Below are 16,533 nucleotides of genomic sequence, written 5' to 3'. Positions count from 1 at the left end.
GTATGACAGAGGTATTACAATATGAAGGTGGTTTATGAGGACACTGCCTATGTCCCCGTAATTCAAAAGGCTTAAAAAAAATACTAAATGGTGGTTTTTTGAAAATCTAAAAATGCACAAAGTCTCCTGTGAGGGCTAAGTTTAGGTGTAGGGTTGGTGTAGGGCAATAGCACACACAGTTTGTTCAGTATAAAAACCATTACGCCTATGGAGAGTCCCCATAAACCACAAAAAACAACGTGTGTGTGTGTGTGTGCGCATGAGAGTTTTTGTATTTCTATTTTGGCTACCGGTGTGCACTCTTGAGATCCTTTAAATCATATTCCACCTCACTGCTTCAAAATAAACTCATGTAGCCATTTAGATCAGAGAGCTGCTCTTTAGATCGCCTATATATTAGAACTGTCTTCTCTTAACCTCACTGATCTGATAAACTGAGTTCCAAATGAAAGGCCAGGAGGAGAATATTCACTTAGTCCTGTCTATCACAGTGTATCAAACGCTGCGTACCAAACTCAGCTGACAACTTTTTGTGGCATTCTTCTACCATTCTACATTTATTCATTTATCCTTGATTATCAACATTTATTCATCCATTTATCTACATCCATTAGGACAGCAAAAAAGTTATAAGTCAAAGTGTTATTTTAGCCAAAAAAATATCAAAATATCATAGTTCCAAACCTATATTGGTTTCTTCCATGTAATGAAAAAAAAGTGACTTTTAGAATTTTTTATACTGCTCTTTTCTATACAGTGAAAGAAGATGGTGCCTGTTTTGTGCACTATATTCCAAGTGTTCTGAAGCCATACAATATGAGGAACAGACTGAAAATCTTCCCATCCACTGTAATGTCATTTACCAATTTCAGTATATTTTAGTAGTATTTATGTACTACTATTGTTTTCATTAATTGTTTGAATTGGCTTTTATTTGTATGTTTTAATTTCATTTAAATTTTAGTTTCTGTTTTATTAATTGTGTTACAAAATTTAATAATTTTATCAATTTAGTCATTTTAAATGTGATTTTGTTATATTTCTAAATACAACCTGAATTCTGGAAATGTTGGGACGTTTTTTAAATTTGAATAAAATGGAAACTAATAGACTTTCAAATCACATGAGTCAGTATTTTATTCACAATAGAACATAGATAGCATAACAAATGTTTAAACGGAGAAATGTTAAATTTTTATCCACTAAATGAGCTCATTTCAAATTTGATGCCTGCTGCAGGTCTCAAAAAAGAGGGGCAACAAAGGGCTGAAAAAGCAAGACATTTTGAAAAGATTCAGCTGGGAGAACATCTAGCAACTAATTAAGTTAATTGACATCAGGTCTGTAACATGATTAGCTATAAAAGGGATGTCTTAGAGAGGCAGAGTCTCTCAGAAGTAAAGATGGGCAGAGGCTCTCCAATCTGTGAAGGAGTGCATAAAAAGATTGTGGAATACTTGAAAAACAAATCGCAAATCTCATCATCTACAGTGCATAACATCATCAAAAGATTCAGAGAAACTGGATAAATCTCTGTGCGTAAGGGACAAGGCCTTTGTTGGATGCCTGTGGATGTCGTGTCCTGTGGGCCAAGGCCCATTTAAAATGGACTGTTTCAAAGTGGAAAAATGTTCTATAGTCAGATGAGTCCAAATTTGACATTCTTGTTGGAAATCATGGACGCCGTGTCCTCCAAGCTAAAGAGGAGGGAGACCTTCCAGCGTGTTATCAGCGTTCAGTTCAAAAGCCAGCATCTCTGATGGTATGGGGGTGCATAAGTGCATACAGTATGGGTAGCTTGCATGTTTTGGAAGGCACTATGAATGCTGAAAGGTATATAAAGGTTTTAGAGAAACATGCTCTCCTTCAGACGACGTATATTTCAGTAGGACAATGCAAAACCATGTACTGCAGCTTTTACAACAGCATGGCTTTGTAGTAGAAGAGTCCGGGTGCTGAATTGGCCTGCCTGCTGTCCAGATCTTTCACCTATAGAGAACATTTGGCGCATCTTTAAACAAAAGATACAGCAGCTGGAAACTTATATCAGGCAAGAATGGGACCAAATTCCAACACCAATACTCCAGAAACTCATAACCTCGATGCCCAGACGTCTTCAAACTGTTTTGAAAAGAAGAAGAGATACTACACCATGGTAAACATGCTCCCATCCCAACTATTTTCAGACCTGTAGCAGGTATCAAATTTGAAATGAGCTCATTTTGTGCATAAAATTGTAAAATTTCTCAGTTTAAACATTTGTTATGTTATCTATGTTCTATTGTGAATAAAATATTGGCTCATGTGATTTGAATTTCTTTTAGTTTTCATTTTATTCAAAGTCGTCCCAACATTTCCGGAATTCGGGTTGTATTCTATCATTTCTATATATTACATATTTCTTACATTACATGTTTTAATTTATTGATTTATTTCAGTTTTAGTTTTAGTACTTCAACTATTGTCGGTATTTACCAGAGCAACATACAATCTTTGTTAGTTCTTCTAATATTTATATTTTATTTTATTTCAATAATCATTTTGTTTCAATAACTAAAAATGATTTTTAATAGATTTAATTTAGATTTGATTTAAAATTAACCAAATACTTAACAAACACTTAACAAGTACTACCAGTTTCTTAAAAAAACCTATTTAATAGCTTCAGAAATATTGAAATATAGTGCACAGGCTGTATGGAGAATGTTCATAGTGCCTTTTTATTTTTTTAAGCTTAACAGTCCCACTCCCCATTCACTCTGATAATATGGAAAAGGGGAACTTGGAAATTTTTCTAGAAAATATATATATTTGTCATTTACGGAAGTAAGAAATTCATATGACTTTGGAATGGCTGAGTAAATGATGACAGAATTTTGAACTAATCCTTTAAATCGCTACGCTATCCATGGTACTCCACATGCCTTTTATGTTGGTGAATGCCATGATGATTTGTCCCTTTGTGTGAATAAGATTGAGTGCACTCAATCGAACTTACAGGCCACAGCACAGTTGGTGTGATTGTGTAATACCTCAGCAGGAGCTTGTATTGGCCAGATCCTTCACCTCTCAGGACACACACACAAACGCACACCTTACAGACAGCCTCGAGATGTGAGAAATTAGAGTCTTCATGCATGAATGCCATAAGTTTTCAAATCTGAGATGATCCTTTCTCTCACTCTGTTCTCTCTCCTCTTTAATGAGCTGTTCTATAATAAGTTCATCTGAAGGAAAGGTTGCTGTAATGATGTCTCTTCTCCGCCCACATGCTGGCTTCCAGAGATCAGCCCTTATCAGAGGAGAGGAGAAGATGAAAATGAGTGTTAACCTCACACAAACTTTCTAGAGACACCCCTGGTCTTGTCTCTTCTCATAACAATTCTTCCTTATCCTCTTTCTCATGTGGGTTCTGGAGCTTGATCCCTGAAGCAGTGCGTTCACACCAGATGCGACTTGCGTGAATAAATTGCGCTATTCGCGCGTAGTTGGATGCTTGAACATTTTAGTTTACTCGCTTCATTTGCACGTGAAATTCACTTCACAACAGACGCGAATTCGGGCTACGTCGCTACATCGTAATAACATCACTACTAGAGCAAGCTCCTGATTGGGTAACGCGGCATGAATATCCGCCAAAGGTCAGATCTTTCAACTTGTGCGATTCGCGTCATTCGTGCCGCCTCATGCCGCACCTCAGGGTGTCTATTCGCGTCTTTGCATTGACTTAATATGTAAATCACTCGTGCTTAATGCTTCATTCGTGTCTGGTGTGAATGCACCATGACTGTGTGTGAATGTTTGCGAGCTTTTCTGGTGATTTTTTGCTGCACATTATAGAATAGCATAAGCTTCCTTTTATAATTTAAGCTAGTATTATGATATTATTACCTAGATTTGGAAAAGACAAATATATACAGTTCTTTGTTGCAATGCAACAGAAATATTTTTATTAATTTACAGACTTTTATATAACTTACCTTTTATGTATGTGTTGAGCCAACCCTTTAACACATGAAAAAAGGGAACACATTTTTCAATTACGTAGTTGTATTATGATCTATACTGTTCAAAGGTATTTTTTAATGTTTTTGAAAAAATCTCTCAAAGTTCACCAAGACTCCAGCATCACGTGATCCTTCAGAAATAATTCTGATTTGGTGCTCAAGTAACATTTCTTATTATAAATGTTGAAAACATCGGCGCCAATAGCCTTGTGTTTAGTGCGTCTACATGCTCACGGCGACCCAAGTTCGAATCCTGACTCCAGGGGCTGGATTCATGAACATCTTCTTAAGAAATAAGTTAAGAAATTTAGATAAAGATAAATTCCACAAAGTTTGTAAGAATGTTCTTAAGTGCAATTCTTGAAAAATTATTAATCAGTTCTCAAATATGTTCTTAAAGGTGCAATTGGAGATCTAGGAAAATGCTAACTTTATCCTGATAAACCATTTTTATGGTGAAAAAATCTTTATCCTGATTTCTTTTTTTTTTTTTTTTTATATATAAAGACACCCATGAGGAAGTGATTTAGAGATATATTATCTAACTATACGTGCATATATTCTGATCTGGAAGTATCCATTGTTCCGTTTACATTAAAGCCCAGTGTCTGTTTCTGACCATACATTCAGGTTTAGAACTGAGCACAGACATGTAAACATACTAGGGTTTTTGCATGTTTTATTTTCACTAGTCGACTAGCTGTCCAGAAAAATAGTCAGCTAGTCCGTATTCACCTTATGTAAATAACTCTCCATATGCTGTGCACCATCAATGGCCTTTGTTGTTTCTGGCAAGTCCAGCACTGTGTTCACAGAGACTTTGTGATTGGAGAAAATCGCACAGATGTGCCGAAAGCTCACATATCTCCATTGCCAGATTCATGCTGGCTGCATTGTCATGTCAGTGCTAAAACAGTCTTGCCCCATTCGCTCGTGACTCGCCGTTTCAGGGAGATTTGCAACAATTTTGAATGTGAAATCCAAATGAAGGATTCCAGGCTGAAGTCATGTAATGATAAACAGTCGAAGGCCGAAAAAATCGACTAGTGGTTGAACTAAATGGCTAGTCGATGCAACTCTAACAAAAGATATACGTAGGAGATTTCATTCTAGCCCACAGGTGTGGGAACCTATTTGGCCTCAGGACAGTATCCTGAGCTGCACATCTGTGACCAAGACTGTGTACAGTGTGTGAATGTGCAGTGTGTGTGTGTGTCAATCCCTTGGTCTTTGCCAGGTCGACTGGAATTGGAGCCCTCTGAGTTAGAGTCTACTTTCAGTCTCTCACATTTGAAACAGATCAATGTTTCCATCCTCCTGCGGGAATCACAAACCGATGTCCGTATTTATATTGCGACTTTCAAAAGACCCTAAACATTTGTTATTTTTATCAGCTGAATTATTTAGTGGTCATCTGAGAAATGTGAAAGAGTGAGAGTGACAGACAAACAGAGAGAGAGAGATTCTGGGAATGGCCATGTAATCCCATCAACAAACTATTTTCATTGGTTTGCTAGCACCAACTGTTGTTGAATAAGAAGCTGGAATTGCTCATAAAATAAATATATAAAGACGTTTTACACAAGGAAACAGTTCAAGTGTTGCCAAAGTGAACATGTTAACTTATTTTTTTCAGATGAATCTTTTTTTAAACTCTCATTAGATTTATTACAACCCATTTACCTAAATTGACTGTTTAATTCAGTTTAATCTGATTCCTGAAGACCGATCAGAAGAAAAGCAACACAGGTTTTTGTGTTTTAAACAACCCCATAGCTGTGCTCTCCTTTATCAGTAAATGATTAAAATAAATAAATAAATATGATAATGATAGGGGATTTTTTTTTAAATTTATTTCTGATATATTGATATGAATCATCTCAGATGAGATGGTTTACATAAGTGGAGTGATTTTTAGAATGAATTTAGTCTGTCTCAGTTTGTTCTGTTGCTATTCATGTCATTCCAGACAGACTGGATGATGATGAGATCAGATCTGAGATCGGGCTGTTGTCAGATTCCTTGTGCAAACAAAAATCTCACTGGATTATTACAATTAATGGCAAAACGAATGTTTGGAAATGTAAACTTATATTTCCTACTGACACACTATAGCAAAGATAGAAGTTTTTTTTTTTTTTTTTTTTACACTGTTAGGGTGCTTAAGAGTGGTTTTGGTTGAACTAAGTGCAATAGTGAACTAATGATATGCATGTAGTAGCCTCCAGGCCACCTGAGTTTGTGTTTAGGTGTATATGTCGACCAAGTGGTCAAAAGTATAATCCCCAAACACATGCTTCATCACACCTTTCCCTGGCACCAGTCTAATAAACCAGTGTGATGTCTGGGTCTGCATAATGCCAGGCTTTGCCAGTCTGTCTGGCTTTTCTCATGCCACACTAACACCGTTTACCAAGACCAACCGAGTGTTGATGTGATAATTCACTGGCTTTAGCTTTCAGGACAGGCAATGCTACTTAGAGCCCTGCATTTCGGCCCGGGCCTGACGGGCCCCGACTTTTTTACGCCTATAGGGCCGGGTTTTGGGCCAATTTCCACGTCATAGTTCAGAGGCGGGCCAGCATCGGGCCTGTTTTGGGTTTCTCCTTATTTTATATTGTAGACGTCTATCGATGAGTGATGAAAAAAATTGCAGCGCTGGTGGAAACAACAGGAGACCGTGCCGCGACTGAGAGCAGCTCGATGGTGTTTAGTGTCCCGCAGCAGCGTGCGCAAATGACTTCAGCGCAGATGAATAGTTCTGCATTCAAATGCATGCAATAGGCTAAAGCTTGCTGCAAAACCCCAGCAAACATAACCATGAATGTGTCTGCGGGAAATAGTAAGGAGATATTTGAATTATTCACTAATAAACTAATGTTTTCTGAGTCTGTGTTGGAAGGATGAAGTTGCTGATCCTGACTCGCCGTCTCCTCATTAGATGCGACTTTAGAGAGAAATGCATCTTTATTGATTATGATTAAGATTATAATAAAATAGTTTTTGTTTTAGATTTTTTTTTATTTCGTTAAGTGATAATTTAAAGCTTTCTATAGATATATTTATCATGTCTTTGAGGCATGTATTCGCTCAGCTTCGGTTCATTTTTGTGAAGCGCTCCTGTTCAAGACGGCAGAAAGCGCATCATGTTTGTTTTCCTTGTTTTATAAAAGAACTAACTTTTGTTGGTATTGTGAGTGCACACAAATACAAGTAGACCCTTTACAGGTCCGAAGGATGTATTACTCGTACTTTTATCAAAAAATAAAAAAATGACGGCGTAAGCTATTTTAATTTGTTTCCACTGAAAAAAATCCAAAGCTGGTGCCTCCATGTCCTGCAGAGCGCGCTTTAGCTTCCACTCTCCGCACAAACTTAGATTTATTATTATTTATTATTTATTATTATCTCCGCACATTATTATTATAGCGCAGGTTTAACGTTTAAACATTGTTATATGCTTGAACTCTTTTAGTATATCTATAGATGTTATTTTAGGCAAGTCGTGATGATATGAGAAGGCTAAATTGATCAAACATAGGCTATGATCAGCTCATGCCGCTGGCCGCTTGGTTGTTACTTAAAAAAAACTAAAACTTATAGTCTATTTAACGAACAAAAATGCTCCAAATGTTTTTCTAAATTAACTTAATAAAAAAACAAAACGAAATATAATAATTTTGCCATTACACACAAAACTGAACTATTTTAATAGCCGAAACAGTAGTATAAACTCTTTTAGGAGAAGAGGGAAAAAAAGACGGGCTCGGGTCGGACTCGGGGGATAATTCTGATAAGCTGTCGGACGTGTGCCGGGCTAGGGCCTGAGCGGCTCGGGCCAGGGCCGGGCTAGGGCCTAAATTTGAGGCCCGTGCAGGGCTCTAATGCTACTACGCATTAAGCAAATGCATATAATGCGTGTGTTTGTGTGTATATTATTCACAAAGGAGGTCAAAGCCTTGTGATCTAAAAATGCCTTGCCATCTTTCAGTATTGTAGAACAGACAGATGTCCAAACCTAATTTCAGCTAAATCAATTGAATTAGGGGTTTTGGCCACAGAAGGACCAAGTGCCACTGGGGCCCCCCTTTGTGGTTTGGCTCCATCAGGGTCATATTCTCTGTGAGAAACCCGTCCCTCGCTGTTCTGAATGCTCTACTTTCCCAGGATCATAGTCGGGCATGCCATCTATTGCAGAAATAACACCATTTTATTGTAGATAATGGGTAATAATGTTTGAATATTGAATGTGAGTGAGGGAAAAGACTATAAGAGACAGTAAAAACTATGACAATGGACAATAGGCTTATAACTATGAATCAGGAGGAAAAGGACACAGCTGGCTGTCTAAAAGAACACGCTGCTCTCCAACACAATGCTGAATGATACAACTGTATTTACTGCTGTAATTCACTGAATGTGAAGATTAAAATACCCTCATCATCACAAAAATGCATCTTCCACTGATTTCTCAATAGCACAAAATGATCTGCCTACTGCACATCCCTGGGAGGCAATAGCTGTTTGGTTATTCTGGCTACAACAAATGTAGCAATTTGATATAACTTTTACTTTTTGAATAAATACAACTAATTAAATTATTAATCATTCTTCACTTCTATGTATCATTTGACATTTAGAAGCCACTCAGCATGTGGCTTTTGACATGTGTAGTTATTATGAATGTAATCTAATTCTAAAGTTTGAGAAAATTTTGAGGTTTTAATTTTATTGTATGTCTCAGCGAAATCATCTTACCGACAATTCAAATCTGAAGTATTTATCACGAGAATGCATGTGTCATCCAGACTTTAAAGGTCCTTGATTGCTTTTTCCGCATAATTTACATAATGTACTGGCAGTCTTAAAAAATGGTAAAGCACTTTTTTTTGACTGACTGACACATCAGGTCAAATCAATTACTGTCAAATGGATTGGATTTAGTAAGTGTGTCTGTAATTGCTAAAATGGGAGTGTTTCTCTTCTTTAAAGTGAGTGTTGCAGAAGGTTGCGAAACCTATTGTAGTAGTAAATGCATATGTGTGGATAGAAAATATGATTAGGTCAGTAAAAAAAACATTTAAGTCTACGGCAGGTCCCTCAAAGATAGCTGTACAAATGAACGTGTGTGTGTTTGTGTAAATATAATGTCATTTTCATTTTGATATGTCATGACATGTCATATGAGATGCCAACAATATTTGTATGACCAACTTTAATTTTACCCAGAACTGTAGTTATTGCAGTTACTGTTCTTTGGTTATGGTATTCAGTGAAGCAGAGCAAAATAAATGAGGAGAAGCATTGTAAAAAAAACATGAATTAGATTGCAGGATTAGATTTCTCAGAGGAGTTTGCTGAGAAGCAGTAGGCAATTCGCTCAATATTATTATTATTTTTGTTTATTTATTTTATTTCACAAAGGATGTGTGATGAACATGCTAATATGTTTGATTTGAACGAGATTGAAATAAATGAAAACTAGTCTAGTCTGAATAGACTTTAATCTTACATTAAAGGAAGATCATAAGTTATCATTGTATTTGGCCCTATTGGCCTCATGAAGTTGAGTGCCGCTGATATAGATCACGTTACATCTAATTCTCACTCGCTTGCTTTGGCAACTATGCATATATTAACCCTAATAGCAATAAAGTAAGCTTTAATTAAATTTATCAATACTGATAGCAGAGCAGGACAGCAGCACGGGCGCTGAGCATTCCTGTTGAAGCCGCGAGACAGATAACGGACATATTGCATCACTATCTGTATCAGTATGTTTGAACATCACTGTGTTTGCTGTCTCCCTTCGCTCTCCAATCATATTCTCCATCCTTCCTATGCTTTTGTATTATTACCATATCTGGGCTTGGAGACTGTCAGTCTAGAAATGTATAGGTGTGCTCTTGAGAAGAACTGAATATTTCAGTGAAATGGGACATGATTCCTGACTGTTGACCGGGGTTTGGTTCCTCCAGCCAGTGGGGAAGTGCTCCAGACACATATGTGACCCTGGACCACAAAACCAGTCTTAAGTGACAAAATTGAGATTTATATATCATCTGAAAGGATCGGACAATATTTGACCGCGATACAACTATTTGAATATCTGCAATCTGAGGGTGCAAAAAAATCGAAATATTGAGAAAATCGCCTTTAAAGCTGTTCAAATTAAGTTCTTAGTAATGCATATTACTTATCAAAAATGAAGTTTTGATATATTTACGGTAAGAAATTTAATAAATATCTTCATGGAACATGATCTTTACTTAATATCCTAATGAATTTTTTTGCATAAAAGAAAAATCAATCATTTTGACCCATGTAATGTATTTTTGGCTATTGCTACAAATATACCCCAGCGACTTAAGACTGGTTTTGTGGTCCAGGGTCACATATGAACTACATGCTCTCTAACATATCCTCTGTTGTGTGTTTGTAGGATTATCCACGAGGACGGTTTCTCTGGCGATGATGTGAAGCAGTACAAGCCAGTGGTCTACAGCAACACCATCCAGTCTCTGGCTGCTATCGTGCGTGCCATGGACACACTGGGGCTGGAGTACGGAGACAAGGAGCGTAAAGTGAGTACAGCGCAAACCCTGATAAGCTGGAATGCTTATTAAGGAGTGACATTCCCATTGTGATTGTAACCTTATGGATGGTAATTGTAACACTTGAGATCAGCTGTAATTTCTCATGACTTAATACAGTATATGAAAGACAAATATATACTGTGTCTGTGTAAGATGATTCAGGAGAATCGGATAACAAGGGTCAATGACAATGATGTAGTTTTAGCTTCACAGTTCCTGTGGCTGCAATTATGATCTGTAATGAATTGTACTCAGTAAGAATATATATTTTTTTAAAGAGTCACACCATTTATAGAAATGTTCCAGGTTCAGTACAAGATAAGCTCCTTCTTTCATTTTCTTCAAAAAATTAAAGGATAAGGTGAGTCAATGCAATTAATACCATTTGAGTACTATTTTATAACTGGGTTAGGAATTTAATAATAATAATAATATTTTATAACAATTATTCTGTTAAAATTTGTTGTATTATGTGAGCTGTACGTTTTTTTTATGGTTCTTTTCAGGTTTATGGTGTTGGGATGACAAATGGCAGTAAAGTTGTAAAACTTTATATTTACATAAAAAAGTTAATAATTTAATAATTCAGTTAATAATTAACAAAGGTTAATAATTCAGTTTTTTTTTTTTTTTTGCACACTACAATCATATACATATTGTTCATACCTTTGGCTATACTGTTGAAACATTAAGCATTTTAATGTTTACAGAATAGCCCCATTCTCTTCCACTGTAAGTGCATCAGTGTAAAAACAAATTTTTCTTGTAATATACATTATACCACAAGCCTCAATTGATATTAACTTATACTGAACCTGGAAAATTCCTTTAATAAAAAATGTCTTCTACTAAAGACTTGTGCATTAAAGACACAACCAGTAATCTAATCTAAAGAGAAACAGAACCAGATGTGGTAAATGTCGATAGATTCTAGCCACAGCACATATCATTCCCCAGCCTAATACATAAGAAAAATGGCTGGGTGCTTCATGTTAAGATTTCTCTGCTAATGTGTTCCATCAGTGACAATAAGACTCATAATCCCATTGTGCCCTTTCTCAAAAGCTCTCTCACTGTAATGTCAGTGTCAGTGAACTCATTGACCTTCAGCAGGAAGAAATGTTTCATTTTAATCAAACCAAAGGTATCAGCATGGAGGGAACATCTGAAATATCTAGCAGTCATCAATTTAGATATTTTCTATTGTGAGAAATAGAACACGTCTTCATTTCCAGGTTGAGTTACATCTCAGGAAGTCGGCATTGAAGGGCATCAGATCTATGTACCTTATAAGAGAGGTTATAGATAGCAGTGTGGCATAATGTGTGTTGAATGTGACTGCTGGGCCTACATGGAATCTGCAGACTTTTTCTGCTGTTTTTTGAGCAGAGGGCCTCAATTTGGCATAATTTCGACTTAAAGGGGTCATGAACTGCCTTTGTTTTTTATTTTGTACTGTTCTCTGAGATCCACTTACAATGTTATGAAAAACATTAAAATTGAGAAGTAATAGTCTTATTTTGACCCTCTCATCAGAACGCTCTGTTTGAATAGGCGTGGCGGATTGCAGACTTGGAAGTAAACGCCCACTGCTATGATTGGCTAGCTGTTGTGTATGTTTGACAGCCTACATCCTTCACAGATGGATGCTGCTGTGTTTTAGGTTAAAATACATAAATACTCAGTACATATCAAATTATTTGTAATAACAGCTAAAGCAATAGTGATCACGTAATGAAAACAGTTACTCGCACTGTGTGTGGTGCGATATTGTATCTAATATAGTTGGCACAGCATCATCTTTTAGTTTCAATATTTCTGAAAATCCTGCGTCGAATTGTGTTGTTTGTAAAAAAATCTGTGGTAAAATGAAGTGAACACAGGACCTTACTGACGCGGTCTTACACTTCATTAACAATAAAGTTAATGAAATAAAGTTTATCGTTTGGTTTCTGCATAGACTGCTCTTGTCACTTACCTACTATATGCACAAATTGGTGGGCGGGGCTAAACTTGCAGTGATGTAGAAGCAGGCATTGATCTTCTTCTGCGGAGACGGTGTTTAGCCACATTATTACATCATAGAGTGGCACATTCCACAACCTGTCATTTTGGCAGACTGGCTTCAATATAAGCTGTTTTTAGACAAAAACTTACAGGATCTGAAACTTACAGGATGTTTTTATAGCACAATGACATCTTATGTATCAAAAGATCTAGGGAATTTTGATTTCTCAGTTCATGACCCCTTTAAACGGATAAAGGACTATTACAGAGAATGGAATATTTCAGGTTTAGTGAGACAAGGTTGATTACCACATTTTTAAGACTGTTTTCTTAAAAGCAAAACCCAGTGTTATAGTGAGGAACTTACAATGGAGGCTAATGGGGTTGTTGCAATTGATATTAATTAAACTTAACGTTTTATAAAAGCACTTACATTAAATTATGTGTTTATGTGTCTTTATTTGACCCTCTAACTCTAGCACTCTCTATTCTATTTTATCTATCTGTCGTCTTTTTATTTAAAAAACAAACACACACACTTGACCCTCTATCAATTGCATATTTATTCTGTAACTGCTAGCTTTTCTTGAAAAACTAACACTAGCTTTCTTTTTTCTATTCTATCTACTTGTTTCTTAAAAAACAAAAAAAACACTAGCTTGTCATAGCACTTGGATGTTGTTGCTCTTTTGTTGGTTTTTATTGCTTCTATTGTCCTCATTTGTAAGTCGCTTTGGATAAAAGCATCTGCTATATGACTAAATGTAAATGTAAATGTAAAAATTGAACTTTAAAGCTGGTTAAATCGTAATTCTACAGTAATTTTAGGGTTTGCGATTTTAGTAAGCAATTTTATGTCTTGTGGCTATACTATTGAAACAGTTTACAGATTTCTCCCCTTTCACATCCTTTTTAAAAACTAGATTTTTATTTTTAAAGCAAAGTAATGAAGTACATTTTTGTGGTAATCAAATGTTGTGAATTGGGTTTAACTTGTACTGAACCCGGAATATACCTTTACACAGGCCTGAGATTACTGCGCTCTTATTGGTAGCTGAAATTACATAAAATTAGCTAAAGTACTTCATAAAAGAGCATGTAATGGATACTCAAATTTTCTGCATAGATCTTGCATAGAGTTCTGCGTTAAAGGGGTCATATAATGCTACATGCACTTTTACAAGTTGTTTGAACTGAAATGTGTGTTGGCAGTGTGTGTACACAACCACCCTATAATGATAAAAATCCACCCAGTGTTTTTTTTTGTAATCTCGTTAAATGTTTTCCCCTTTCTCAAAACGAGCTGTCTGTCCGTGTGATGTCACACGGACGGAGGCCCCTCCCACGATTGTTGATTGACAGTAGCTTTTTAACACAGACTGCACTGGTGTCTTACCTCAGACCCGCCTTGAGTGAGCTGTCATCGGTTGTTTCACCGCCGGAGCAGATGTGTACAAGAATGACTCCTAAGTGATTGAGGTGTTTTGTTGTTGGATGTAATAATGAACACAGCAGTAGTCATTTACTCCCGTCATCTGAGCGGCTGAAGAGGATTACGTTTGTTTTTGAAGGGAATGCGCCCCCGATCTGCCTAAATGCATCTATGTTTGAAATCATTTGTGATCCTCACCTACAGAAGAAGTGAGTACAAGGTTTTTTAAATGAATCTTTGCAAATCGCCTTTCCTAATATTGTGCAAATTAATAAATTTCATGATGAATGCGACTAAAGAAAACAATCCCTCAGAGAGCGGCTCGGAAGAGAGTGGCGGAGTCAGCAGAGCTCTCACATTTAAAGGAGAATGACACAATACGACTTGCTCTAAAAAGAGCTGTTTTTGACCGGGTAAAAAAGGTGTTTTTTACACTACCAATGAGAAATTTTAACCAAACTATGTTACAGACTTTTCATTAAGTCTCAAAAGAATTATATCAACTTGTGTAAAATGGGCATTATATGACCCCTTTAACCAACTCCATGTGCACTGAGTTATGTCTATTATCAATGGAGAAATTGATCAGAATATGTGAGGAACTACAGTATATACAGTATGTGATGTGTACCAAAGTGATATGTTCTTAGAGAGGAACTTGCATGATGCTTGCATACAATTCTTTATGCATGTAAGCATAAATGACTAAATGTAAATGCATATAGTACGTATACGCTTATCCTGAGAACAGATAACTCACACACATCCACACAAACTCTTCAGGCCTCTGTTCCTTCAGGCTGTGGAGGCCAGCTGGCTCACACCTTTTTAATCTGAGGTGTGAAGCTTTTATTGGAACTGCTTTCTCAACAACCTAGCCTCTATAGATCTGTTTGCCCTTTCTCTCTCTCACACTCTCTGTTTCTTGCTTTTATACCCTCTCAGCTTCCCGCTTCCCGCTTTCCCTCTCTTTCTCTTCTATCGTCTTTGTATGCATAGCCTCGTCCATATTGCCCTCCCCTATCTCCTTTGCTCTCTCACCAATCTGGCCCTGTTTCCATGGCGACCTCTTGTTTTGCCTCTCGCAACGCATTCCACAAGTCTGTGTCCATGGGCAATGTCACTCGCATGCACTCTGCCCAGCTCCAAAGAGGCAACCATCTCATGTGACCATTCACACAGCGTGTGTGACCAGAATGAGGAGTGGGCCACACCCCTCATAGAGTACAGCTCTATAGCGCCGTTCCAAGATATAGTGAACTGCCTACTGCCTACATCCATCCTGTTATGGAACTGATTTCGAATGCTGTGCATAAGAGACACTTGGATTGCAATAGATTTAATTTGACTTTGACGTTATGATGTTGCTAAGATGACAGTGTTAAGCTTAAAATACATGGCACACACAAATACTGGATAAAATAATCCAAAACAATAGACCAAAATTATTATAAAATAGTTTTTTTTAAATATTTATTTTTGGCATTTTATGCCTTGAATTTGATTGGACAGTAGTTAGACAGGAAGCAAAGTGGGAGAGAGAGAGAGAGAGAGAGAGAAAGAGGGGAAGGGATCCAGAAATGTCCACGAGCTGGGACTCGAACTCGGGACGCCCAAAGCACAACAGCGCTACATGTCGGCGCACTGCCCACGAGGCTGTCACCACCGACAAACGGTTTTTGATAAGTAATTTAGCTTTTAAATTTAATTTTATTAATCAAAGGATTAATCAAATTTGATTATATTATTTATTCATTTTTATTTTATTATTACAATTATTCTTATCATATTATTTATTAGATTTTTTATTTTAATAAAATTCAGTGTTTTTATTTTATTTCAATATACTATATTATTATAGTATACTATATTATTATATATACAATATTGAGTTAAATATAAATTAACATATTGTAACCATTTTATAATCTTGGGTTTAATTTTTCATTCAGCTCCAGTGCTGTTATTGTTAACTAAAACTAAAATTATTATTTTTGATTATTTTAATTTTTTTATTAATTGAAAGAAAACTGAAATAAAATAAGATAAAAAAAAATATTTAGAAATAAAATAAGATGGAAAAACCTGAAAAGGATGAAATACAATGAAAGTTAGAAAAGCTGCCTTGGCAATTTACTGAAATAAAATAAGTTGAATTACTAAAAATACTTAAAGCTAAATAGAAATGTAAGAAAAAAAAGAAAACAAAAAGTAATAAGAATGACAAAAGCACATGACAAAATTACTAAAACCTAAACTAAAATTAAAAGGAAAATTAAAAAAATGAAAGCTAATTCAATGTATTAAAAATATTCTAAATAATAGTAGTAATAATAATAGTATTATCTGGGTCTTTCATAATGTGTGTGTATATATATATATATATATATATATATATATATATATATATATATATATATATATATATATATATATATATATATATATATATATATATATATATTAAAATCCTGGTTATTTATTTAAAAAA

The 16,533-nt window shown here is 35.9% G+C and overlaps 1 protein-coding gene across 2 annotated transcripts in view; it reads left to right on the top strand.

Annotated features, from left to right (window-relative positions):
* The window catches only part of LOC306888374 (guanine nucleotide-binding protein G(o) subunit alpha), a 94,265-nt gene that overhangs the window by 13,747 nt on the left and 63,985 nt on the right, over nucleotides 1-16,533 (top strand). For both annotated transcript variants that reach the window (XM_079446613.1, XM_079446614.1), the window contains exon 3: nucleotides 10,450-10,591. In XM_079446613.1, coding sequence (XP_079302739.1) covers nucleotides 10,450-10,591 — 142 coding nt within the window. The remainder of the gene's footprint in view (nucleotides 1-10,449; nucleotides 10,592-16,533) is intronic.

This window comes from Barbus barbus (genome assembly GCF_936440315.1).
Source record: "Barbus barbus genome assembly, chromosome: 22".
In the NCBI taxonomy this organism is placed as follows: Eukaryota; Metazoa; Chordata; class Actinopteri; order Cypriniformes; family Cyprinidae; genus Barbus; species Barbus barbus.
This window is presented reverse-complemented; position numbering and strand designations above follow the sequence as displayed.